This window comes from Cheilinus undulatus, linkage group 8 (assembly GCF_018320785.1).
Source record: "Cheilinus undulatus linkage group 8, ASM1832078v1, whole genome shotgun sequence".
Taxonomy (NCBI): domain Eukaryota; kingdom Metazoa; phylum Chordata; class Actinopteri; order Labriformes; family Labridae; genus Cheilinus; species Cheilinus undulatus.
In genome coordinates, this window is record NC_054872.1 from 18051704 (window position 1) to 18077310 (window position 25607).

Below are 25607 nucleotides of genomic sequence, written 5' to 3' on the forward strand. Positions count from 1 at the left end.
CCAAACTTCCATGAAAATGACTGATTATTTCCACCAATGGCTGGGAAATTTTAGTGTTTAAAGAATGGGTATAAATATGTCAATATATCAATTAAAAAAACTTGTAATTCAAAAATATATTAATTATTATTTTTAATCATTGAAGAACTTTTGGAAGGAGGTCGCAGCATAATTTATAATTTAAATATAATTTATTCAGCCTATTTATATTAATACAATTTAATAAAAAAAATAAATAAATACATTTTATTTATTCGCTTCAATTACTGTACCAAAAACATACCAAACCGTGACTTCAAAACCAAGGTATGTACTGAACCGAAATTTTTCTGTACCGTTTCACCCTATCAGTTAGGTAAAACTGCTTTATTTATTTTTAGATAAAGCAGCCAGCTAAATGTTAAGGTAAGCTGAAAGTTATCATTTATAGGTATATCTCAAAAAATTAAAATATCATCAAAAAGTTGATTTCACAAATTCAATTCAAATAGGGAAACCCATATATTTTATAGACTCATTACACACAGACTGATATATTTCAAGTGTTCATTTCTTTTAATGTTGATGATTATGGCTTACAGCTAATGAAAACCCAAAATTCAGTACCTCAGAAGATTAGAATATTGTGAAAAAGTTCAATATTGGAGACTCATGTTGTCACACTCTAATTAACTCAAAACATCTGCAAAGGTTTCCTGAGCCTTTAAATGGTCTCTCAGTCTGGGTCAGTAGGCTACACAATCATGGGGAAGACTGCAGACTTGACAGATGTCCAGAAGACAGAAGGAGGGTAAGACACAAAAGGTCTTTGCTAAAGGAGCTGGTTGTTCACAGAGTGCTGTATTTTGCATTTTATTTGGGAATCTAGGGCTCAGAGCCTGGAAGAAGAGAGGACAGGCACAGAATCCAAGTGGAAAGTTTCCACAGTCAGTGATGGTTTGGGGTGCCATGTCATCTGCAGGTGTTGGTCCACTGTGTTTTATCAGGTCCAGGGTAGGCACAGCCATTTACTAGGATGTTTTAGAGCACGTCATGCTTCCCTCTGCTGACAGGACTTGGCACCTGCCCACACTGCCAAAGGTACTAAAAGCTGGTTTAAGGACCGTAGTATCCATGTGCTTAACTGGCCAGCAAACTGGCCTGACCTGAACCCCATAGAGAATCTATGGGATATTGTGAAGAGGAAGATGCGAGACACCAGACCCAACAATGCAGAAGAGCTGGAGGCCACTCTCTGAGCAACCTGGTCTTAAAAACACCTCAGCAGTGCCACAGACTGATCGCCTCCATGCAACACCGCTTTGCTGCAGTAATTCATGCAAAAGGAGCCCCGACCAAGTATTGACTGCTGTTCATGTTCATGCTTTACATTAGGCCAACATTTTATCCTTTTTTAATATGTTTGAAATGATATTCAAATTTTCTGAGATTCTGAATTTTGTTTTTTCATTAGCTGTTAGCCATAATCATCAAAATCAAAAGAAATAAACACTTGAAATATATCAGCCTGTGCCAAATGAATCCATGTAATATGAGTTTAACTTTTTGGAATGAATTTCTGAAATAAATCGACTTTTTAACAATATTCTAATCTACTGAGATGCACCTGTAAATAATTTAGTGATTTAGCAACAACAGTGTTTGTTTGAAAAGGAATAAATCCTTGATTTGTTAAGTATTTATTTTTTTCCAGATCAAACCTCAAGCTCAGCTGTTTTCTAAAATGCCAGAGCCCTGGTCTGTTTGAGGTACTAGTTACTAGACAGAGTTAAAGTTGTTTCTTTAACAGTGGTGTTTTAAACTTGCTGTTCACTGTCTGAATGAATTAACTCTTTTATTGTTAATTTAACATTTTTATACAGAATTCTGATCTATGATCCAAAGAGTTGACCAAAGGAATCATTGGTATTAACAGTCCACATATTTAAAGAGGGACTTGTTGGTGAAATAAGAATTTTAGCAGACCCACAAACTAAGTGAGAAATGCTGAAGCTCTGGCTGGGCTCTGCACCCTTTCTGAAGCATATACAGTCATGCCACATCTCCTTTAACCAAATGCAATCATCCTTATTATTATGCAAATACTGATATGAAGTTAGCGTAACATACCTTACAGAGGCAGTTTTGATCATTTTGTCCTCTCCAGTAGAAGGTGGAGGAATCCCGTTTGAAGTGTAAGAGATGACGTTTACATGTTTTAATCTCTAAATGTCTCTAATAATCAGGATTAGCATCTTGTTACTATGCAAAGTCCCAGTCTGACAGAAGGGACCGGAAGTGGCGCCCACATTTCATGCAAAGTATCATGGGGGAATAAGGTGGATAAATCTTTCCTTTAAGAAGAAGATATACTACACCCTGAAGGGGGAAATCAGTTTTGACACTCGGTAGCTCAACACGCCACACACACATGAATGCACAAACAGGAGCCTATGGACATGCACCAATGGAGACATGTCAGTGAGGGGCTGCTGCCCACAAAGGAGCACCGCCTGGGTGGTTTGGGGTTCAGTGCCTTGTTCAAAGGCATCTTGGCAGTACTAAGGAAGAGAACTGACACCTTTCCAGCTACCAGACCAACTGGTAAACTTGGTCTGACCAGAACTTGAACCAGGGACCTTCTGGTTCCCAACCCGAGTCGTCACAGACTGCGATACAGCTGCCCTTTCCTCCCTCTCTCCATGGCGTGTGTCACTGCGTGTCCACAGCTCTGCGCACGTTCAGCTCCGTGTGGCTTCATGTGTGTGCTGCTGGTGTTTGGTCAGTGGTCACACCATCAGATCCGTGTTAAACGCAACCTCTCTCTGGGCTCTGCTCTGACTGCTGTGTCAACACAGGCTGGATTTCAACTGCCTGCTCAAATGTGACTGTTTGTTGTGCCGTCCATTCAAATCCCACACAGATCTCATGAAAAGGTGAGCGGTGGCTCATCACATTTGAGCAGGCGCTGTAAATCTAACCCGTGTTGACTGACACACCAATCAGCAGAGAACAGAGAGCGAGCATCTATTTGTCACAGGAAAAGCTCTCTGTTCTTTGAAATATGAGACTCGTGCTGCTTTGTGGCAAGACTTTTTTGTTCCTCTGTCTCAAATGAACCTTTATCTGAGCTGTCACAGCAGAAAAATCAAGATTTCCTTTTGTGTTAGGATTACTTTGAAAGAAACAAAAAAGATCACATGTAGGTGAGAGGAGTTGAGGATTTGATCCAGTTTAAGAGATCTCTCTGGAGGATTTGCTGCTGCTGGTCGTGTATGGAGGTGGCAGCAAGAGAAGAGGGAGAGTCACAACCACATCACAGCAATTAGTAGAAGAAGCACAGGAGAGTACTGCCCCCCAGTGTTTGCTTTTATACAGGGTGAATAGTTTAGATTCTGCTGCTGTGAAAAGATTGTTTAAACTCCCACTAAGTAGAAATTCTCCTTTTTACGATTTGCACTGATCTTCTATATTTTGATCACATTTTTGGTAGCAGAATATTATTAAAAAGCTCCTTTTTATTGCTGATCCATTAATGCCTAATCCATTTTTATATCCTTTTTTGCAGCTTCATTGGCTCTTGGATGAAAACCCGGCAGAGTTGCTGAGTATTTGAAGGTGTGTTGGACTTTTTTTTCTTGTTCATCCATGTCATGAAAAGATGTAGCGGTTGATTATGTAATTGTTTTAAATCAGGAGCATAATTACTTTCGAGGTCACAAAACAACACTTAATGACAAGTGTAATCAAATGTAATGGAGTGTGAGAAATGGTTTATAACAGCTGGACAATGGCTCATGCTGCACTAGTTATTCATTCATAGATTCAGTCTTCACCAGATCTCTTTCAGTGCTGATTCTCCATGGAGAAGCACTAAGACTGTCCTGACCTACATTACTTCATGTATTCCCAGCATGCAATAGGTCTTTACCTATTTTTCTTTGCTGTGACTCAACACCCCTAAGCCTTTTGTGTGTATTGTTCTAATGGTGTAGTTCAGTCATTCTTCTTCCACTTACTGGATGCTTTCTTTCGGCAGGTTGCTATCAATGTGTAACCAAGGTGAACCCGGAAGGTCAAATGACTCACAGGTTTTCACAAGATGCCATTGTGTGAAGCATTTTCCTTTTTTTGTATAATACAGGATGAAATTTACCAGGCTTATCACGCACAGCCGCCTAATGATATATCATTACAGGAAATTGAAAATTTAAAACATACCTTTGTTAAATGAAAGAAAGTATTAACTCGATTTTAATGCCTGTGTGGATCAGTATCAATGCAAGAAAAAATGGTAAAGACACGATCTGCTCTGATAAAGTGGCAGGCAGCCTGGCTGCTTTAATGACATTTTAAGAACTTCATTTGAATATCCCATCGAGCCTAATGAGGGATACATCCTCTCCCCCCGGAGCTAAAGTCCTGTCTCTGTGGGAACCGGCTGATAGCAGGTAGACTTTGCCCTAAAGGGGAAGAGACGCTACAGGAAGAGCAGCAGGGCAGATTTCTGCCCGTCACAGCCGAGGTAAGACGCAAAATAATGGATTAGAGGTGTAATTGATTGATTTATGTGAACAGACTTGGGTCAAAAAACAATCAATCACTATATTGAAGCCATGCTAAATGGGAGGGGAACCTTTGAAGGTGTGATATCTTAAAAGTCATGTTCAAGTCCTTGCTGAAATGTAAGCAAACAAAGTCTGCCTAAAGTCATTTAAGTCTGTTTATATGGACTTTGTTAGACACTCGTTCATGTAAAGTCAAGTTAAAGAAGACAAAACAGTAAGAGAATGAAGCTTAAATAATGAAAAGATTTATCTGTGCCATGAGTTCAAAAGTCTTCAATAATTACTGGCAGTACAGGGAGGCTCTTTGTTATCGCTTAAACCGCCTATAGATATTTTTCACTGCTGATATTCTGTGAAACTTTTGTGGACTCCTTTTTTGTACAGACTTTGTCACAACGTAGCTAATTATAACTTCATTTCTATGATGATTTATGCAAAAGTGGGGATCTTTAAAGGGAGTTTGTCCCTTTTATGTGTCTACTATATATAAAATAGAAAGCAGCCTGAATTACCCTGTCTGCATGTCTTTTCTGTCATTCTGATGACAACTAATTTTCCTAAGAGATCAATTAACCACAACCTATTTGGCCATTAAATATACATACAGCTCTATTAAATAGAGGCTTAGGGCCATAATTATGAATGTTAGTCATGGATGGCTCTCAGTGTTTGCGTGATGCATCATTTTGTAATTACCCATTTATTTGTTCCACTCTGACATTGCCCCATTTGGCAATTTAACGTTGCTGATGAAAGTGCTGACGTAGTTCAGAAGGATGCCTTTGCTCCTCAGCTGTGACCTTAACTTACCTGTAACTGACTTTTCTTCTCTGACTGTTTAGTTCTTCTGAGACGAGCCGCACACTTTTTAAAGGAATGGATCAGGCTAAAGGCAGCAGTGAGGATGGTTATGGACCTCGTCCCCCTCCGTACAACGCCCAGGAGTATGGACTTGGACCTTATACAGGGGCGAGCTATCAGGTTGGAATAACACTCAATGACTTCCTTATAAGATTATATTCAGTGTGATATAATCAATATGTTGAACTATGTCCTAATAAAGCAGCATCAAAGTTAATTATTAGTTAATAATTAGTTAATTTTTCAAGCTAACGTGTCAAAGGAAATTATGGTTTATTTTCCTCTAATTTAGAGAACTGTTCATGAGGGGGGACAACGGGAAGAGCTTTCTGTGGCTTTTATTGTAAAGTCAAGCTGTGATAACCACATTTTATTTTTTACCTTAATAATAAAACTCTTATCAAAGCAACAAAAAAGAGCTTTATTTTTCCTCAGTACCATATATCCTAATTAAGATGTAAAGCCCTTTTCTTAAACCACAGTTCCCTTTTTTGCTAATATTAACAATGTGCATGGGCAAATTGACTAAGATATTTGGAAAGTAATGTCAGACTTCATTGGGGGTAAAATTGTGAAATAAATGTGGGGGAAAGAGGCAAGAATGGCAGGAAGGTAAAAGATGGATGGGAAAATGGTGAAATATGGCACAAATTGGTAAAAAGACCAAAATGGGTGAAAAAAGAGGCAAAATTGGTGGGAAAATTGTGGACAGTGAATAAAAGGTGGCTAAAAAATTGAATGAAAGCGGAAAAAGGGTCAAGCTAGGCAAAAGGGGGAAAAATTGGTGGGAAAATGGTGTAACATTATTAAAAAGTAGCAAAGTGGGATAATAGAGGAAAAAATGGGTCAAGAAAGGCAAAGAGGGACAATAAATGAGAGCGAAAATGGTTAAGAATTGCCAAAATGGGTTGAAGGTGTCAAAAATGGGTCATGTAGGAAAAAAGAGGCAAAAATAGGAGATAAAATTGTGAAATACAGCTAAAAAGTGGCAAATATGCATCAAAAGAGGCAAAATATGGGTCAAGAAAAGCAAAAAGGGGCAATAAATGAGAGGGAAAGTGGTTTAAAAGTGGCAAAATGGGTGGCAAAAATTGGTCAGGTAGGGTAAAAATGGGAAGGGAAATGGTGAAAAGCTGTTGAAAAGTGGTGAATGTGTCAAAAGAGGCAAAAATTGGTCAAGTAAAGCAAGAAGGGGCAAAAAATGAATTGGAAAATGATTTATCAATGGCAGAAATTGGTTAAAAGAGGCAAAAATGGGTCAAGTAGGGCAAAAAGGGGCAATAAATGAATAAACATGGAAAAATAGGAAAAACATAAATTGGGCAGAAATAGTGATGAAAAGGGTTAAAGAACAGCGTGAATAAGTAAGTCAAAAAGGCAATTTGATCACAGAATTTATAAATGTGGGATATCATGGCGTCTGTTTTTTTTTTTATTTTACTTTGTGACACTTTGCGTAACAATTGTTCACTTACTTATGGAAGTCATTTATTGCTTTTTGCAGCCTTAATATCAACATTGCAGCCTTTCATCATAACCTCATCAAGTCAAGTCCTCAAGTCCTTCTTTAAGCAATGTCCAGGAGGCATTCATCACTTTAAATTACATGTGTTCTTAATTTTCAGTCATGAATGCACAGACAAGAGTAAAAATGAGAATGATGATTTTAACTTTAGCTCTGTGTTGTTGTTGATTGTATGAACCAGGTGGGGAAGGGGAACATTGCAGTGGTCTCTCCTCCTACTTATGACAACATTGTGCACCCTGAGGCTGCAGCAGGAGGCGAGCAGTACTACAGTTCTCCCCCAGACTATGCCAATGGCACAGAGGACAGCGTCTTCAGTGACCGCACCATACGAAGAGGTGAGGAGACTGGAAGACACAGAAATGGGAAAAGGATGAAACACAAAGCAAAAGAGGCTTGTGTGTTTTTTTATTTGCATTTTCAGAGCTCCAAAAGACGAGGAAAATGTACTCCCTCGTTTGCTTGGCAGTGTTTTCTTGAAATTGATTTAAAATTGAAAATTGTTTTCCTGATCTCTGCGGCGGTAACCTGCCTCAGCTCCTCACCTCCCACGCAACACAAATCATTTTAAATGAGAAGATGAAACGTGGGTTTGGAGAAAACAAAAGCACTTTGAAATGTTATGCAGGATAAACAACCTTAGTTGGCTGTCTCCATCACTCTGGCTGATGATTTTTTTTTTAACCTGTTGTTGTTGTCTGTCTCTTTCCTGTCTGTCTACATCTCTTCCTGTCTCATCTCACACGGTTTTTTTTTTTTTTTGTCTCAGGTTTCATAAGAAAAGTCTACTTGACCTTGATGGTTCAGCTTCTGGTGACTGTTGGGATCATATGTGCTTTTCTATACTGGTGAGGCATCCATATTCTGGGGATGAGGCCATGTCAGACACCCATCAGTCTCCACATTTAGAGCAGTTACAGTGTTAAAATACCATAGCTGTCCCTACTAAAACTTTGAGCTTGCACTATTCATCAGAAATATGAGGTGGGAAAAAATGGTAGATAATAAAAAAGCATTTTTCCAGTCATTTGAAGGCTTTATATGTTTTGTATAATGGATGTTTTAGAACTTAGCTACAGTCATTTCTTTTTCATAGATTATATTCAGCTCTCCTGTACACAATGCTCTTCCTGTCCTCTGTTAATATTTAATACAATCATTCTACTGCCTCTTAAATAAACAGCAACTCTATTAAACCCTCTCTCTTTATTTTTGTTTTCTCATCCACTCACAGGGAAACTCTCAATGAATGGACTTCTGACAACTACTGGTTCACCTATGCGATGATGTAAGTTATCAAAAACATTTTCTTATAAGGTCTGATGTATTGTTTACCCTGTTTGTGAGTCACATTAATAAAAATGTTGCTCATGGAAATCTATACAAGTAAATCACAGACTGTCGCCCAATCCGAGGAGGTGCAGCTACACTGTGCATAAATAATGCACTCAGTGATTCCACATACCCAACACAGTCGTTTTTCCCTGTTTATGGCCTGTTTATTTGCTATTTACGATACACTCTATATTCTCTGTAAAACAGGCCGTCGACATTAGTGCTTATCCTGGCCATGGCGTGCTGCACCGATCTCCGCCGTAAAGTCCCCTTCAATTTCATTGCCCTGGGCCTGTTTGTGAGTCGACTCAGTTCCAGCCAGCCATCAAATTAAAGCCCCAGCTCACCTGCTCTATTTCACATTTTTTTGTCTTGTATTTACTTTCCATCTCTCTCTCTCTCTTTTCAGACTGTTGTAGAGGGCCTGATGCTCGGATCCGTTGCAGTGTGAGTGTTTGTTCCCAAGGATGAATCCCCACCTGATGCTGATTCATTTACACAATAATGACCGAGTTTGATCCGTATCTGATAGCAGGGTTACATCCAGAGATGAAGCCATCAAACCTGATAAGATGTTATCATCGTTGCTGCTGTGGCAAATCAGAAAGCTCGTGGAATACGGGGTTTTTCTTTAGCCAAAGATGAATTAGAAGCATCACAAATGCTTAAAAAACAAATTTTCTGTCCCAGTAAACACGTCACCTTCTCCATGTGTGAGGGTTTCTGACAGAAGAAGCAACCTCTGGAGCCTTACTATCAATAAAACAGTGATATTATAATATTTATAGAACATCTCTATAACTGAGGCTGTGCTGTAATTGATATGAGATGAACACAGGAGATGCATAATGCACTACACATCCAGAGGGGGGTCCCTGCTACCCCTTTTGTTGAAACACATAATACAGACTATTAAATGAAAATTCAGTTTCTCTTTATGAGTAGCACAAAACCCTGCTGTTCATGTTTATGCCCTGACTACTGAATACATACATTGAATATTTTTTGCCCCGGTATGTCAGTTTTTGATATTCCTATCTGCAGGTTCTTTGAAGCTGAAGCCGTCCTGTGGGCTGTGGGGGGCACAGCTCTGGTGGCCTTCTCCTTGAGCGTGTTTGCCATACAGTCAAAGGTAAGATCTGTCAAACACTCTGATCTAACTTTCAGGGCAGAATTGAAATTTCATAAACTGCGGTCACTCGTAAATGTCCTGAGCAGAGATGGAGCTGTGTTTCCTGTGCGCTCAGAGGGAAAAGTGTTAATCTGAGCTATTGGCCAGGTTCTTCTCATGCACTGCTTGCTATATGCGGCCACCAGCATGGGTTTTAAAACTCTGATGAGTTTGCTGTCCAGGCAGAACGATGATTACTGCTGAGATCAGAGTATTTGTCAATCAAGTTAATTCCTTCTGTCCAGGGAGGGGACAAAGTTAAACCTCTGGCCCGTCCTCATGCTGGCAGAGGCTCTGTGCCATAAATCTTCAGCTCAGAAAACGCCTGCAGCCTTTTGTTATTTGCTAAATCCACAATGTTTTTTTTTTTCTCCTTTTTTGTCTTTCTGTTTCTCCGTGGAATTTCTAATAAAGCAAACGCTGAGATTAATCTTTAAAAAGGGTCCTTTCAGGGACATACTGAGGGGCATGATGCTCCTCCAGGAGAAGTATTTTAATATTGAAAAGGTGGTTTCTGAGGCTTTTTGTGCACTGAGAGGTACTGACTCTGAAGCAAGAAAATGCCATTGCTTTTCTTGATCTCTCTCCAAGAATCTAATCAAAAACAACAAAAAATAACAGAACAGCTATGATATGTCAAAGTCAACCCTGACAACCAATTAAGTACCTTTTATTCTCTAAATGAAAGTTTCTTTTATCCGTCCCAAGCTGCAGCTCTCTTCCAGACTGAATAGGATTGTCCCCCAGGATTTTTTGTCACATTTTGCCACATTCATTTTACCCTCTACATTTACCAGCCTTCCAGACCAGCTGCCAAGAAGCATTCCCATAGCATGATGCTGCCACCCCTGTGCTTCAAAGTGGGGATGGTGTGTTTGTGTTGATGAGCAGTGTCTGGTGTCTGCCAAACACAGTGTCTTATCTGATAGCACAAAAAAGCACCATTTTGGTCTCATCAAACCAAAGAACTTTCTTCCACTTGATCATGGAGTCTCCTCCATAACTTTTGGTGAACTCTAATCATGATTTAATATGAGATTTCTTCAACAGTGGACTCTCCCATAAAGCTTTGACTAGTAAGAACCCGGACAAGAGTTGTATGCAGAGTCTCTCCTATCTCAGCTACAGAAGCTTGTCACTCCTCCAGAGTAGTTATAGATGTCTTGGTGGCTCTCTCACTAGTCTCTTCCTCTCCTAGTCCTCCTCCTCTCACTCAGTTTGTGAGGGTGTTCTGATCTAGGCAGATTTACATGTAACATATTCCTTCCATTTCTTATTGGTAGATTTAACTGAACTCCAGGGGATGTACAGTGCCTTGAAACTTTTTTCGTATGCATCCTCTGAGTTATACTTTTCAATAACCTTTTCTCGTAGTTGCTTGGAGTGTTTTTTTGTTTTTATGGTGCAATGGTAGCCAGGAATACTGATTAACCATTGACTGGACCTCAGACACAGGTGTCTTCAGATTACAATCACTTGCTTCTCATTTGCTGCAGTCAGCTGATCCCCATTTCACTAATTTTGAGACTACTAGCACCAACTGGCTGGACTTCTGTTGAATTAGGTTAGACACTTTTAAGGGGGTGAATCATGCAGTCACTTATTTAACATTACATAATTTTGTTTAATTGACATTACATTTAGAAATCTGTTTTCCCTTTTACATTAAAGATTATTATTATTATTATCATTATTGTTCGTTTTTTAATTAAAAAAAGCCTTATTATATTGACCATGACTGATTTATACAACCAACAAAAGGGTTAAACATCCAAGGGGGTTGACACTTTTTATAGGCACTGTAAACCTCACTGATGCACAAAACCACCAGGCGTGAGTTCTAACATTAGATAAAATAGCTTCATCTTGTGTGTATGTGTGTGACATTTAAAAGTTAAACTTTGATTACATGTTGCGATGTTTTATTAGCTATGATCAATGTGCACCAGTGAGGAGACCTTTCGAGAATCACTTGATTTATGCGCTGCTTCAATAAATGGCTCATATAAATAAGAAAAAGTAATCATACAGTCAGTGGGGCAAAACATTAGACAAGTAAAAGAGATGTTGGCCAAATGCAGAGAGCATTTGGAGTTCCTCTTAATTGCTTTAAAATGCTGTTTGGCATTTCACTCGTTTTACCACTTATTGCATCTGAAGGAGCTGCAGACGTTTATGTCTCCTGCTTAGATTGAATTCAGCTGTTAAGAAAATGATTATACATGGAATATTTCTGTTTAAATACTCATTTTTTTAGGCTGTGGAAAAAGAAGTGAATAGATCAGGTTTAACTAGCCTGCATTGAGAGAGAAGAGAACTGATTTGGCTGCAGCCTTAAACCCCAGGCATATTTTTATGAGCTGAGTGAGGGGTCACAACGGCAAACACTTTTACTTTATGTTTTTTTTATGACTCCACATTCTCACTGCAGATTCCAGCACCTCTTGCTCTGTGTGCAGTGTTTTTTATCTCTGTCACTGTGATATAAATGTCATACAGCCTGCCTTGCATGCTTAGCTCCCTGCTCCTCAGGTGATAAGTGTTAGAGATTCTCAGGTTGTACCTGCTATCTTTTTTACTGTGTCTGTGAAAAGGGCACGCAGGCCAAAAGGTCACCTCCTCTCCTGTCCTCTGCGCCAGCTTGTTGATTAATTATACAGCATCATTACATCCAGAATCATTAGAATTTTCTTGTGTGTAGAACTGCAATATGTCTTCATCATTTAGTAATCTGCGGCGCCTCACAGCACAGCTGCATTGCAGGCGACCTTGAGCGCCCCAGCTTTTATGGCGATGACGGGCGTAAATGAGAGATGTTCTGCAGTTTCGCTGTTTTAGAGGCTCGTCACATTCTGTTTCTCTCTCTCTTCCCCTCCCCTTTCTCTGTCACCAGTGGGACTTCACCGGCCTAACTGGGTGCCTGTGGGTGTTTGTCTGGACCCTCCTTTCCTTTGCAATTCTTTGTGCAATCCTCCGATCACAGGTAGATCAAGAAGACACTGTTTACACCTGTGTTTGCAATGAGCACAGACTGGAAATGAATTTTTAGACAGAAAGAGACAGTACATTGAGATTCACAGCTTTTATCCCCAGGATGTCCTGGCAGCGACCTGTGTGCGCAGCAGACTGTAAAGAGGACAGGAAATGCACTGATCTCAGACTGATGCATTTAAACGTTCACTGCTGTCTGAGGCGCCTACTTGTGTTTAAGCCTTAAGCAGAGCACACACAGAAATGAGCATGGCATTGATTTAAAAAGGCTATTTTTACACAACAACAAATGAAGTGGAACAAAACATAAACACTGCTTTCTCAGAGAATATTGTTTGCACCTATTATCCACATTTAGATCATATTTTCTATAGGGAATTGCTACAGTGGATGAAAGCATACTCATTTTCACTTTACTGATGAATCTGAATTACTTTTATTGCATTCTCTTATTTTTTATTCTTCTGCTCATCACATCAACACAATCTGAATCAATTCAAGTCATTTTCAATGCTAGCAGAGTTTTAAGCTGTATATCACTGTTTGTTGAGAACAAATCAGTCCATTGAGCTGCTGCATGCCTCTGCTGATGTTGTATCTGTGCTTTCTTCTGCAGTATGTTTACATCGTCTACGCCTCCCTGGGAACCTTGGTGTTTTCTTTGGTAAGTGCACACAGGCTTTAAAACAGTACAGTTCCGTGCAACACATTTTGAATCACAAACAGACTGACAGACCTTTAAAACCTAAAAAGCATCATCAGAGAGCGTTTAATGTCAAAAGAAAAAAATGTATTGTTTCAGGCTGAGCTGCCTTTCTCCACTGTCTGTCACAGTAGTTAGCGTACACAGAGAGACTCTAATGTCCTCGTGCCCTTTAATTTCAATTATGCACTGCTTAACAGCAGTAGGCTTCATTTTCACAGCCACCTCTCAGCTTGCCTTTGGCATTAACAGCAAATGTTGTGACCCGTCCCATCAGCTGGTGGAACAAACTGCGAATGCACACAGGGCTGATGAGGCTGTCAGCAGCAAGTCACAACTTGTTTTCAGCTGCACGACTCTCGACTACGCGATTATTTACACGGCCTGTTTATCTGCACGGTCGCCCCTCTCCCTCAAAGATAAGAAATATGGCCCGTGTTTTCTTTCAGAGTGCTTCTTGTAACTGGCTTCCTGTCTCTTTCATCACACCAACACCGCTGCCTTCAGACGGCAACGCTAAAGCATCTCATCTCTTTCTGTCTCTCTCTGCAGTACTTGGTGGCTGATACCCAGCTCATCCTGGGGGGGAACAAGAAGTATACCATCTCTCCAGAGGAGTATGTGTTTGCTGCTCTAAACCTCTATTTGGACATCATCAACCTGTTCCTCATGCTGCTGCAGCTCATCAGCATGTGCCGCTAACACTCAACCTCCATGACATCCTTGCTACAGACATATGCAATCATGTCAACCATCTGGGATGTGTTGTTTGATGGTGACACATCAGGATTTATGTTGGTTTAACAGTTTTTTACACTGTATAAGAATGTATTTCTACTGAAAATATTTCATTAGTTTGGGTCGGTACCCAAAAGTGAGCTGTGAATGTGTGCATGGCCAACAAATTGTTATGCTCACACCTGATACACATCCAAATATTTATTTGATTCCATTTTGCCATGATGATGTGTAAATTTTGTTGTATTCTCAAGATTTTGATGGACTTATCTCATTATTTTGATATAACCAAGCTGGTTTTCCCGTGATAATGTGTTAATTTATTATGCTACAATGTTAAATGTCATTTAGCAGATGCTTTTGTCCAAAGCGACATACTTCTGGGACTGGTGTTCCTTGTGTTAAGGACCCAAGGGCCCACACTGGATACTCATTGTGCCTTGACCAGGATTCAAACCCCCAGTCTCCTATAACAAAGCTATCCAGGCCCTGATTTCTCAAAATATCAAAAAAACAACAAAATTTTACATGTCATCACCATAGAGTAAAATTAAATGTATATTAATGTCCTTCCAAGGCTTCTTAATGATATGCTTCAAACACGTTTGTTATGTCCTGTCCTGTCTAGGGGGCTGTCCACACAGAGATGGGTTTAGGAGTATCTGCAAAAGTCTACACACATTTTATCCACACAGATCGGGCATTTTGGGAGCCTGAAAACACCAGGGTTGCAAAGCGGGTCCCAGAGTGAATTAATATGTATACGCCACCCCTTGCATCTCCGTGTATATAACTAAGCACATCTTTTCTGGAATGATAACATAGCCCCCTTAACCTGCATGCACCAACCCCGCCAACACCAACAATGGCAGATTGCATGATTGTGTTCACACTGCAGAAGCCACTGAGCTCTTACAGCAACATCTGCTGTTCCTTTACTTACACTGTGGGTAACAAATGGTCAAGCAGGAACAGTGCACGTTCCTGCACTTCCTACGCCAATAACAAAAGCCCGAGGCAGAGAGAAAAGCAGCAATAAGCCCAGAGCAGGGCAGGCATCAATGACAACAGAATTACATTGATTAATTCAGATATAGTATAGAGGAGGAGCTGGGGTGGAGGAGGGTTGCAAAAAGCAGTTTGCAGAGGGAGCAATAAAACAGAGCAGTTCAAATATGGCAGCATGAGTGTAATTAGCCAATAGTGTGCTTAAAGTGAATCTGCTGGCCATCAGCTGATAAAGGCTTGATGAGATAAACTGATCTCAAATATATGGCAGCGCTCAACTCCATGGTCTGCCTGAACCAATGCTGTACGCCTGATTTTTGGAGCATTTCTCTGGTAGTGTTACACAGCCATGCCTGGCATATATATACTGCAGAATTTTCAGTAGTTTTCAATGGTTTTGCACTTACGCAGACATGTTTATGGAAAACTTTTTTAAAAATAAAATGAAATCGGTCATTTCAATCTCCATGTGGACAAGGCTTAACCTGACACGCCAGATGGATTTGTTTCACACTTCTATCCGGGAAAGCTTCAATAGGAAACGTTTGGGAAAAGGCAGAGGCTTTGAAAAAAAAAAAAAATCTCAGTGTGACTGGATGAATGTTCTGTCTGTCACATCTCTACGGGCCAATAAGAGCAACAAAACACGTGACGTAGCCGCTATTGAGCTGCGCATGCACAGCTACTGAGGAATAACGCGAAACATGGCAACTACAGACACGAAAGTACTTGACTTATGTCAATTTTGAAAAGAAAACAACTCACTGCTGTTCTTTGTTCTTCTTTTAACGGAGAAATGTGGTCAAGTTCTGATAAAACTGGTGCTTTAGCAGCAGCCACGCTAATCTCTTCCTCCATAACTGCACCAGCTCTAGCTGCTGCTTGTTTATGTCACGACTCTGCTGCACCTGAAAGTACTGCCCCTCGTCGCTGATTGGTCCTGTCATTTTCTAACCGGGCCCAAACAATTCAGATGGGAGCTTTGCAAGATGGATTCGCCAGTGAAAAACAAGGACACAGGCATATCCATCTGCTTTGCAAGGTTAGACAAGGCTTTGTTCAGTCACATTTTTACCTCTGCCAAGGAGGTTATGTGATCAGCAGGGTTTGTTAGTTTGTTAGTTAGTTTTTTAGTTTGTTTGTTAGTAACATGACTTGAAAAATTATGGACAGATTTTGATGAAATTTTCATTTAATGTCAGGAATGGCATAAGGAAGAACTGATTAGATTTTGGGAGTGATCCGGATCACTGTCTGGATCCAGGAATTTTTAAAGGATTCTTTACTATTGGGAGATAGGGCTGATGGCGGAGGTCTGCGCTCTCCAAGTGCTTTTCTAGTGTTGTCCCTGCGTTTACGTCTAATAAGAACCACTGCTTTTAACAATCCTGTAGATCAGGGGTTTTCAAAGTGTGAGAAGCCTCCCCCAAGAAAAAATAATTTATTCCATAGACCCCCCACACCCAAAAAGATATGGTTTAAACAATAATTTCCAAACCTTTACATCTTATCTTTAAGCATTTGTATTTTAACATTTTTATTTTTGTGATTTCTTTTTTATCTGCATGTTTTTAAATGTCCATCTTTTACAGATAATTGTTTTTTTGATTTCAGTAATGAGCTTCTTGCCAAAAATACCTGATCATTTTGCTCTTAATTGTTTGCGAACTATGAGGTTGCATCTTTGCCTGTGATGCAGGATTGCATAACTGCAGATCATTCTTCCCCTCCATCCTCACCTGGTACTTGCTTTTGATCATGTTCGGTGCCCAAAACCTGCACTTGCACAGGCTTAGTGTTTACAGCACAAAATGTCTCAGTCACCTTCAGTGAACACAATTCCTTTTACTTCTTGTAATAAAAATTCCCCTGGTTTTGTCATTAGACATAGTTTCTTTCTCTAAGTATTACCCATGGGTTTACGCAGCCTGTAAGCTGTTATTAGCTTAGCCATCTTTGCAAATTAAACACTGTGGCTGTTCAGCATCATCAGGACCAATGCAGGAAAATTTGATCCGATCGTCCACTCTAGTATAGTCTCTACATGAGCCGTAAATCAGTCCAATTTGCCACATGCACTGCAGAAGCCAGCAGAGCAAATCATCTTTTTGCAGTTTATGGTCCTGCCCCAGATAGCCAAGTCACTGAATCAACATTGCAATACCATCAGGCTGAAGATTGGAATCAACACTGATGTCAGACATTGAAAAACACATTGAAACTGCTCGCTATGATCAACATGGAAATAACGTTGAATTTCCAATCAATTCTGACAATGAATCAACCTTGAATTAACTATATGATCAACACTGAAAGAATGTAGAATTGTATCAACATTGATTCAGCTATATATATGCATTTCATTATACATTCAAACAATGTTATTATTAAAGGGACATTTCAACACTTTTTAACGTTCCTCTGTATGTTTTTAATATGCCTCATTAAAAAATACTCACTTTAATTACTCTCATCATAGTATAGTTTAACAAGGAGCATCCCAAAGTAGTCTACTTGTCAGTGAAACCTGTAGTGTGGTGGAGTGTTGGACCCAAAAGGCAGAACCAGACTGATGAAGTTTTAACAGATTTATTGTTGAACAGAATCTTTTTCCACAGTGAAGGGAGGGAGTCCAGTGAGGGGGAAGAGTGAGGGCTCTGGAGTGAGAGTGCTAAGGCTGGGCTGTGGTCAGGCAAACGAGTGAGGCACTGGAAAGAAGAACAAAGACAGGATTAGAAGCGAGGTGACAAAAAATACTGGAGAATATCTTCACAAGAAAATCACTGATGGTTAGAGAGCCAAGGACCAATGTTACCACAAGGAGTAGCTGGCAGTTCTCTGGCGCTGAGGAGGGTCTCTGCAGGCTTCTTAAAGGGATCTTGATCACTGATCAGAGACAGGTGTGTCCAATCACCCTCAGCGCCACAAGGGGGGAAGGGATCAGCCTCAGAGGAAATACAGTGAAGTTAGTAATCACCACCACCAACCAGGAACCAGAAATGGTATCTGAATGGGATAATATATTCCATAAGGACTTACCAGTTTGTCTCACACAGAGAAGGATGAAGTATTGTTTCTCTGCCGTTCTGTGCCCACTTGCCACAAATGCCCGCCACGGTTTGAACTCAAGTCCCGTGAGATCTCACTGGTCTCATGAGCTGCCAACATTGAATTAACGTCTTTTGCTATCTGGGGCGCCTCCCCTGAAGTCCTGTGGTGCCCCCCAAGGGAGGCCTGCTTAACACTTTGAAAACCACTGCTGTAGATAACAGTTGTGATTTGTCTTGATGGTAAAGTGCACCTCTATGGTATTTGAAAACCAGATCCACAAAGCTGAACTCACTCCAATAAAAGAAACAAGATCTGTCAGCTTCAGCACTGCGATAAAAAGCTGTTGATGCTCTGACTTTTATTTTCTCGACAAAACTATGACGTCTTCTCCAAATGAAGACAAAGAACAGATTTAAACTCAACACATGGTTTATTGGCATCACACATCAAACACTTTTCATATAAAGAGGGAATGTATCAAGTATAGACTATGAAAGTGCAAATAGCATTTCAAGGATTAGTCGCTTTACAATAGAAAATCTCAATGAGTTACAAAATGTTTTAAAATAAATCACCTGGACAGTAGAGGTGAAAAAAAGAAGTACAAATTCCATGAAATCTTGAGGCCTTTTCATGCACAGTTGACTGTCTCACAGAAAGGTGTTCTCTCTGTTTAACCCACTAACAAGACCAAACAAAGTTAGCTCCACTAACCATATGGCACTCACAGTTTCACAACTTCAAGACACTTTTTAAACAATCACTATCTTCAGGTTTAATGTGGCTCTTCTTTAAAATGGTCATTTACTTTAGACAAATACTTTAAATTCACAAAGTAAAACACTGATCAATGTGTTTCAATTCTTATAGGCTATTCACAATCCATTTTCTTCAATGGATCTAATTCATCTGAAATAAATACCTTGTCTGTATTGCAACCCCCCGCTGATTTAGTGTCTCAGGGTTAGATTCATGTGTCAAACAGCAGGAAAACTCTCTCTAAAGTCAATACAGTAATTTTAGTTTTCAAACCACAGCAAAACCAGCTGTTTCAAAATGTTGGGAACAAAGCCCTTTTCACATAAAACAAAAGAAATAAAACTTTTTTCAAAATATATGGGAACATGAATTTAAAGTAGGACATTAACCATTAACCTGTTCATATAAAATCAGTGTTCTCCATCACATAATACCACTAGAACCATTAAAAAGCTTCATGCTACAATTACTGTAGATGGAAAAATAATATGTTTGCACACTATATGAGAGAAAAACTTTAAGGTGGGAGGTGTTTGTTTAGGTTACACTGTAAATACGGTGTAATTAGCACTCAGGAAAATGTGTGAAAAGAACTGAATCATGATGATTGACATAAAGGCACTATGTCTCTAACCGTATAGAGAACTGTTTGAAAGACACGGACCCCCCCGTGTTTGAGTCGCAATTCACATTCATGAATTCTCCGTGAATTCCCCTGCAGGGCTCTATGACCGCTTTGCTTTTATTACACTTAAATAAGACCCAGAGATAAATTACAGTGACTTGTATTTGATTAATTAATTCACCAAAGACTGAAAATGACTGCCTGATTATCTCTTTCACTGGCCTTTCCTGCTGTATATAAACAAGACTACTCACTGTCTACTTAGTCTGTCACACTCTCATCCTGCTGCAGCGCTCCAACATTAATTTAAAAAGTGAAGCTAAAGAGGGATTCAGGATGGAGTGAACTGGATGACACTGAGCAGCCCCTCTGGGCCCGTCAGCACTTCTCTTCTTTGACGATCAAAAGACATTTCCCATCGGAGGTGTGTAAGGATTGAGGCTTTGAGATGAAAACCCACTGTCAAGTCTATTTGGAAATGTTTTCAGGCAGGCCACCAGCTTTTCATTTGAATAATTAATCTCTATTGTTTGGTGAGCATGTTTCACATAATAAACTACACAACCATTACGGTCCTGAACTACAGATTTACACAGCACGCTACAGCTATTAGATTTTAAAACACCACTCAGCCGCAATCTCAAATAAAAATATGGCTCGAGACTTTCACATTTGAAGTTCGGCTGAGTCATTGAGATTGTAATAAGCAGGCACAATTTGCTTTGAAGGATCCACTTGGTGACTGCAAATTGTGCTTTTGCTAGTCAGTGTTTGGCACCTTTGAAGTAGGCAGATTTGGACAGGAGTGAGAAGTACTTCCCAGCCTGTACCCCACAGGTTCGATGCTGGAGCAGAGTAGTAATCTGCTCGTATGTACAGATGAATAACCTCCATCAGACCTGATTCAGACTCATACAGTAGGCTTTTACTCCAGTGAAAAAAAATATAATACCTGCACTACGCACAAGTCGCCCTTAAAAATTATTTCAAAAAAGCTACTTATTTATATTTCTATCAGCAATCATTGAACCAATGTAGGAAATCTATCTTTGAAAATCTCTCCTTCAGTGAGTGCATTCTTTTAGGAGGACCTACGTACAGTCAACGCAGGAAACCAACCTAATTGCAACGCTAAATAATTCTCCCTCCACTCTCCAACATGCACATTCTTCATTCTGTTTACATTCTGGCTGAAACGCTACAAAACAAACTCCTCTTAATTTTCCATCTCTAGCGATTTTTTTTTTTCTCTTTTTTTTTTCCTGGCTTCTCCTCATCTCAGCCAATAACTTCATACTAAGTGTATTTGCTCCTCCCACTCAGAGGAGCTGGTGCTGGGCAGCTGGTCGGAGACAGAGTCACATTGTGGAGTGTCAACATGGCACACCTTCGAGCCTCTGCGTTCCACGTGCTGTCCACTTGCGTCCAGGTTTGCCTTGTAAGGTATCGGTGTTGTGTCCACTCCCACCAGGTCTAACTGTGTTGGCCTCTCCGCCACCGCACACTCCTTCTCCTGCATGTCGCCCAGTCTCTGGGAGCAGAAGCCAACCTCTGGAATCACTTCCTGAGGTTTCCTGCTGTCAGGCAGTACGATCCCTGCTTTCTCTTCCTCTTGCAGGCACCCTCCTCCCCCTCCTCCCCCACCTGCATGGAGTATGCCAAGGTTTGAGTCAGTGTCAGAGGAGGATGATGGGACGAGGGTGATACCTTGAGGATTCATGTCATGGAACCAGGCCATGATGTTGCCCAGCAGGTTAGCATTTGCTGCCAATGCAGAAGAGGATGATGGGTCGTGGCTGCCACATGTGTTTGAGTCTAACGTGTCACTGGAGGAGGAGAAGAGGCCTGTGGAGGAGTTGCTGCCACCTGGAGCCATGGGTATGGGTACAGAGGCCCTGTAGGCCTGGTGGTGAGTGTCACAGTGCTGCACAGAGGCGTGAACACCAGCAGCAGCAGAGTACTGGCTGCTGATGCTGATGTTACCAAGTCTGGCCAAGCTGTCTCCCAGCTCCAGCAGTTCTGAGCTGCTCAGAGAAGCCCTGGGGAGGGTGTCTACACCTGGTGCGCTCTGTTCAAGCCTGGACGGCAGGGAGGTGCCGATAGCACCCAGTGAGGCTTCATGGGAAATGCCATCAAGGTTTGATCCAGTCCCTACCATCCCCGACTCCTGGAGGGACAGCTGAATGGCCAGGAGGATGTTCGGGTCATCGTCATCCAGAGAACCCAGACCCTTAAAAAATAAAAAAATAAAAAATACACAAAACACAGTATGAGCAACACAGACTGAACCAACATCTTCAGTTACAGCAGCAGCAGTTTTTACAGCTGTGGCTCGTCTGACCAGCAACACCTATGGGCAGGGAAGGAGCAGCAGGTTAGAGGTGCAGAAGTAAACATGCTGAGATCCATCTGCAGGCAAGGGAAATAAAAGCTGCAGCAGTTTATACACTTTTGCCTCCTGTGAAAATGGTGGAAATCCTTTTATTTTACTGCTCTAATGCCCGTGTGGATCATGCTCCCAACATGGTCTTTTGCCTTTAGCCCCAAATCTATTTAGAAATTTAAACTTTCTTCTCTAAAAAAAAAAGAAAAAAGCAATTAAAAAAAACAAAAAAAAAAAACAGCTAAACTGTAGGTTTTACATAGCACTACTGCACCTTAAGTTAGTCGTGCCTCTGGGTTAGACATGTTTGTAGCAAACAGATTTTTATTTTTGAAATTTGAAATATTTCAAAATAAAGAAACAAGATGTTTCCCAAAACATGGAAAAGTGTGTCTTCAGGTCCTCAGGCAGTTTGATATTAAATTAAAAGAAAAAAAAAACAAAAAAAAACAACAAAAAAAAAACAACAACAATCAATGTAAATCTGTTTTTCATTTTCCAAAAAGACACAAATAAATTAAAGATGGTCTGTTTTTATTGTTTTTCTATTTTTTCAGATCAAGAAAAGTCAAATCGGGGCACAAGTGGCCTAGTGGTGTAAGGCACGCCCCATGTGTGTGGGTGGCCCAGGTTGGAATCTGGCCTGTGCCCCTTTCCAGCCAGCATGTCTCTCCCCACTCTCTTATTTCTGTTTCTGACTCTATCCACCGTCCTCGATTATCAATAAAGTCACAAAAAGCCCAGAAATGAATATTAAAAAAAAAAAAAAGAAAAGAAAAAAAAAAAGAAAAAAGAAAAAGGAAATCAAAAAAATGGGGCAGTCAGAATCACAACACCACAACACCTGGACCAGGTCATAGAAATGGGGAAAAATGATTACAGCCCTTATCACAAAATGGACCCTCTTGAAAACAAGATGCTGCATCTCAAGGGGCTATCCTTCAATAAACCCAAATTCAAATAAAAATGAGAATTTAAAAAAAAAAGACAGATGGAAAAAAAGAAAAAATGGGTTGTCATTTACTTTTTCTTTCTAATTTTCAATGCAATTTCATACTACCTAAAAGGACCAAGGGCACTTTTTTTACCTTCTTGTTTTTCTACAGTAATTGGGAAACAGATTGTTTCTTGATTGTAAATATCCCATTTCTAAATAAAAACTCACTTGGTTGTGTAAAAAAAAAAAAAAAAAATAACACGGATCCTTGTGTAGAAGAAAAATCTAGCTGCCCATTTGGTTCACAAGAGAGTTAAACTCGTGTCAGAAAAAAACAGTGCAGATGTTCTTTGTGAGAGAAACTTTTACGAACAGTGAGTGCTTCTTCTTTCTGTGCTTTTACACACACTTGTGAATGACATTGATGTGTTTTTAATTCAAGGTGAGTGTATGCTCCTTCACCGACTGACCTACAGTCATCATGACTCCTAATCTACTAGTTCAAGTAATAAATCTTGATTTGTTGGCATGATTCTTGAGTAACAGCTTCCCTGAATATCACCTATAGATTCAATTTTGTATTTTTTGTATTATTCTGCTGTGTGAAGAAGAAAAGACACATCAGACTATCAGTAAAGTTCTCCAGACTGCTTTCACAAAGAGAAAAAAATGTGTTAGCACAGTATTATGAGGCTTCAATGGACATGCAGTGAAGTGTAAAAAAAAGTCCTTCAGAATTTGAGCTAGAATAAAACTAAACTTTTTTATATTGTTAACTAAGTTTGAAAGGCTGTGATGATAATACAGTGAACTCACCATCAGAGGACCTTGTCTACGACCACCTCCGACATCCTGTGTGTCTTTGTAGAAAAAGAAATTGACAAAATTGCCCACAGTCAAAATGCAATCACTGACATCAAATCTCTATAGCAGCCCTTTGACTGCAATAAGCTATCACTAATTAGCACTTTTAGGAAAATCATTATCATTTCAGTGAACACAGCAAAATGATCAGGTAAGATGACTGAGTTTGCCTGCAGCATTATCACAGGAAATTCAATAATTAAGAATCTTTATCTAAAATCAATTAATCCTTCCCTGGCAAAACACTGACTGGCTTCAAAACAGCAAACACTGTCCATCTTTGTCTCAACACGGCCAAAAACTAAACAGAACTGTGGGAGAAAAGAACAATGGATTACAAGTATTGGCTTGTTCAACTTCGTCATATTAAGTAAAAGCCAAGATTGACTGTCTGTTGTTTATGTACACTTGAGGTCTAATTTATTCAACCCCAACAGAAAAATTAGGTTTATTGGCAAAACTTTCAAACAAGAAGCAATTGAATAGTTCTACACAAAAAAGATTTTGAGATCTTCAAACTCAACACTAAATGCCACTTTCAGTGACCACTGCCGTCTTAAATATATTCAGCTCCTTCATGACAAGCATTTATAATACTTTGTAGGTCACCTTTTTCTGCTTATGAGCTGCTGGTAATATGATGTTTAGCCAGACAGCAGCTTCTGACAGTGTTCCTGTCAGAGTCTCAGCCCAGTCCTCATGGGCAGTGGTCTTTGACTTTCCTGGGTTTGCATGCTCCAACCACCTTCTTCACATCCCACCAGAGATCTTCTTTGGGGCTGAAGTCAGGCAACTGTGGCGGCCCTTCTAGAATCTTCCAGGACTTCATCTGAAACCAAGCCTCAGTGGACTCTGAGGTATGTTTTAGATCACTGTCCAGTGTGAAGGTCCAGTGACGCCTCTGCTTCAGCTCACAGATAGTATGATGTTTCCTCCTGGGATTTCTGGATACTTGAGTGAATGCATCTTGCTCTCCACCACTGTGGGTTTCCAGTATTAAAGGAAGTAAAGCAGCCCCCCAGCATCACAGAGCCACCGCAGTGTTTCACTGAAGGCAGAGTGTTATTTTCCATGTACGTTTCATTCTTTCTTCCTCAAAGTTCCAGTTTTGTTTCATCCCTCCACAGTAATACTTCAATGGTTTTGTGCACATTGGATCTGACATTTTTGTGCCTTTGGGGCAGAAGTAATGCAGTAGTGCAGAAGTTAAGGCATGAAGACCTTCACTGTAGTGTGCACCTTACACCACAAACTGAAACCTCAGTTTTTGCTGACTTCAAGTCTCACTGCAGATCAAGATATCCAGAGGAAAACACACTGAGTTGAAGCTTGGGCGTCACTGGAACCTCCAAAAGGACATAAATCCAAAACAAAACTCAGAGTCCACAATGGTTTAGTTTCAGAAGAAGTCCTGGTTTGAAGTTTCTTTTGCGGTTGCTTCATTAAAGCCCCATAGAAAGTCTCTGGTGGAATTTGAAGAACTGTGATTCACTAGCGACTAGTCCAGCGTGCCGGCCCCACTTAAAGCTGAGATCCACTCCAGCCCCCTGGAACACCTGACAGAATAGGTTCTTTGCAGATGAATTTGCACAGTGGCAGAGGATATCCTTGGGGATAGAGAAATACTACCAAAAAATGTTTTGAGGTGTTTACAACTATGCAAAGCATTTGAAGTGCAAAAATATAAAAATTCTTAATTATATGGGGTCCTGAAGCTAGTGAAATAATCAGGCAAGAATAAAAAAAACAAGTTTTAAAACTTAGGCAGAAACAATAGCTGGCAGGAATTTTAAAAAGCCCCTTTCAAAAGCCTGGACAAGCTGTTTCACAAAACACTCATGTATGGTCTGTTTCCACAAAGCTTGGTTCAGTACAGTTTTATCATGGTTCTCATCTGTCTCCTCACCTACTATCTCACCAACCTCCAGCCCTGCTCACTGTGATGGGAAATTGTTCTCTTCTAAGAGATCCAGCTCATTTGGATCAGCTCAGTATAGCTGGTTGTTTGGCTCTCAAATGGCTCTTCATTTGGTACCAACTTGGCTTTTTAAATGTGGATTGAATAATAAAAAAGGATGGAGGAAAGGAAACTGGCACTTAAATGGGAGC

At 40.2% G+C, this 25607-nt stretch overlaps 2 protein-coding genes across 3 annotated transcripts in view; one reads left to right on the forward strand and one right to left on the reverse strand.

The window, feature by feature from the left end:
* The first annotated feature begins 4468 nt into the window (after window positions 1–4468).
* zgc:110410 (uncharacterized protein LOC553618 homolog) lies at window positions 4469–15398 on the forward strand. The gene is made up of 11 exons (XM_041794079.1): window positions 4469–4504; window positions 5390–5528; window positions 7115–7271; window positions 7703–7781; window positions 8168–8221; window positions 8476–8566; window positions 8678–8715; window positions 9313–9400; window positions 12333–12422; window positions 13047–13094; window positions 13686–15398. Exons 2-11 carry the CDS (start codon window positions 5424–5426, stop codon window positions 13833–13835), a joined length of 900 nt encoding a protein of 299 aa, XP_041650013.1. The 5' UTR covers window positions 4469–4504; window positions 5390–5423; the 3' UTR covers window positions 13836–15398.
* A 2943-nt stretch (window positions 15399–18341) lies between these two features.
* The window catches only part of LOC121513295 (ankyrin repeat and IBR domain-containing protein 1-like), a 68880-nt gene continuing 61614 nt past the window's right edge, over window positions 18342–25607 (reverse strand). For both annotated transcript variants that reach the window (XM_041792937.1, XM_041792938.1), the window contains exons 19-20: window positions 23451–23494; window positions 18342–21544 (exon numbers count right to left, since the gene is read on the reverse strand). In XM_041792937.1, the coding sequence (XP_041648871.1) occupies window positions 20606–21544; window positions 23451–23494 (983 nt within the window). In that variant the 3' untranslated portion in view covers window positions 18342–20605. The remainder of the gene's footprint in view (window positions 21545–23450; window positions 23495–25607) is intronic.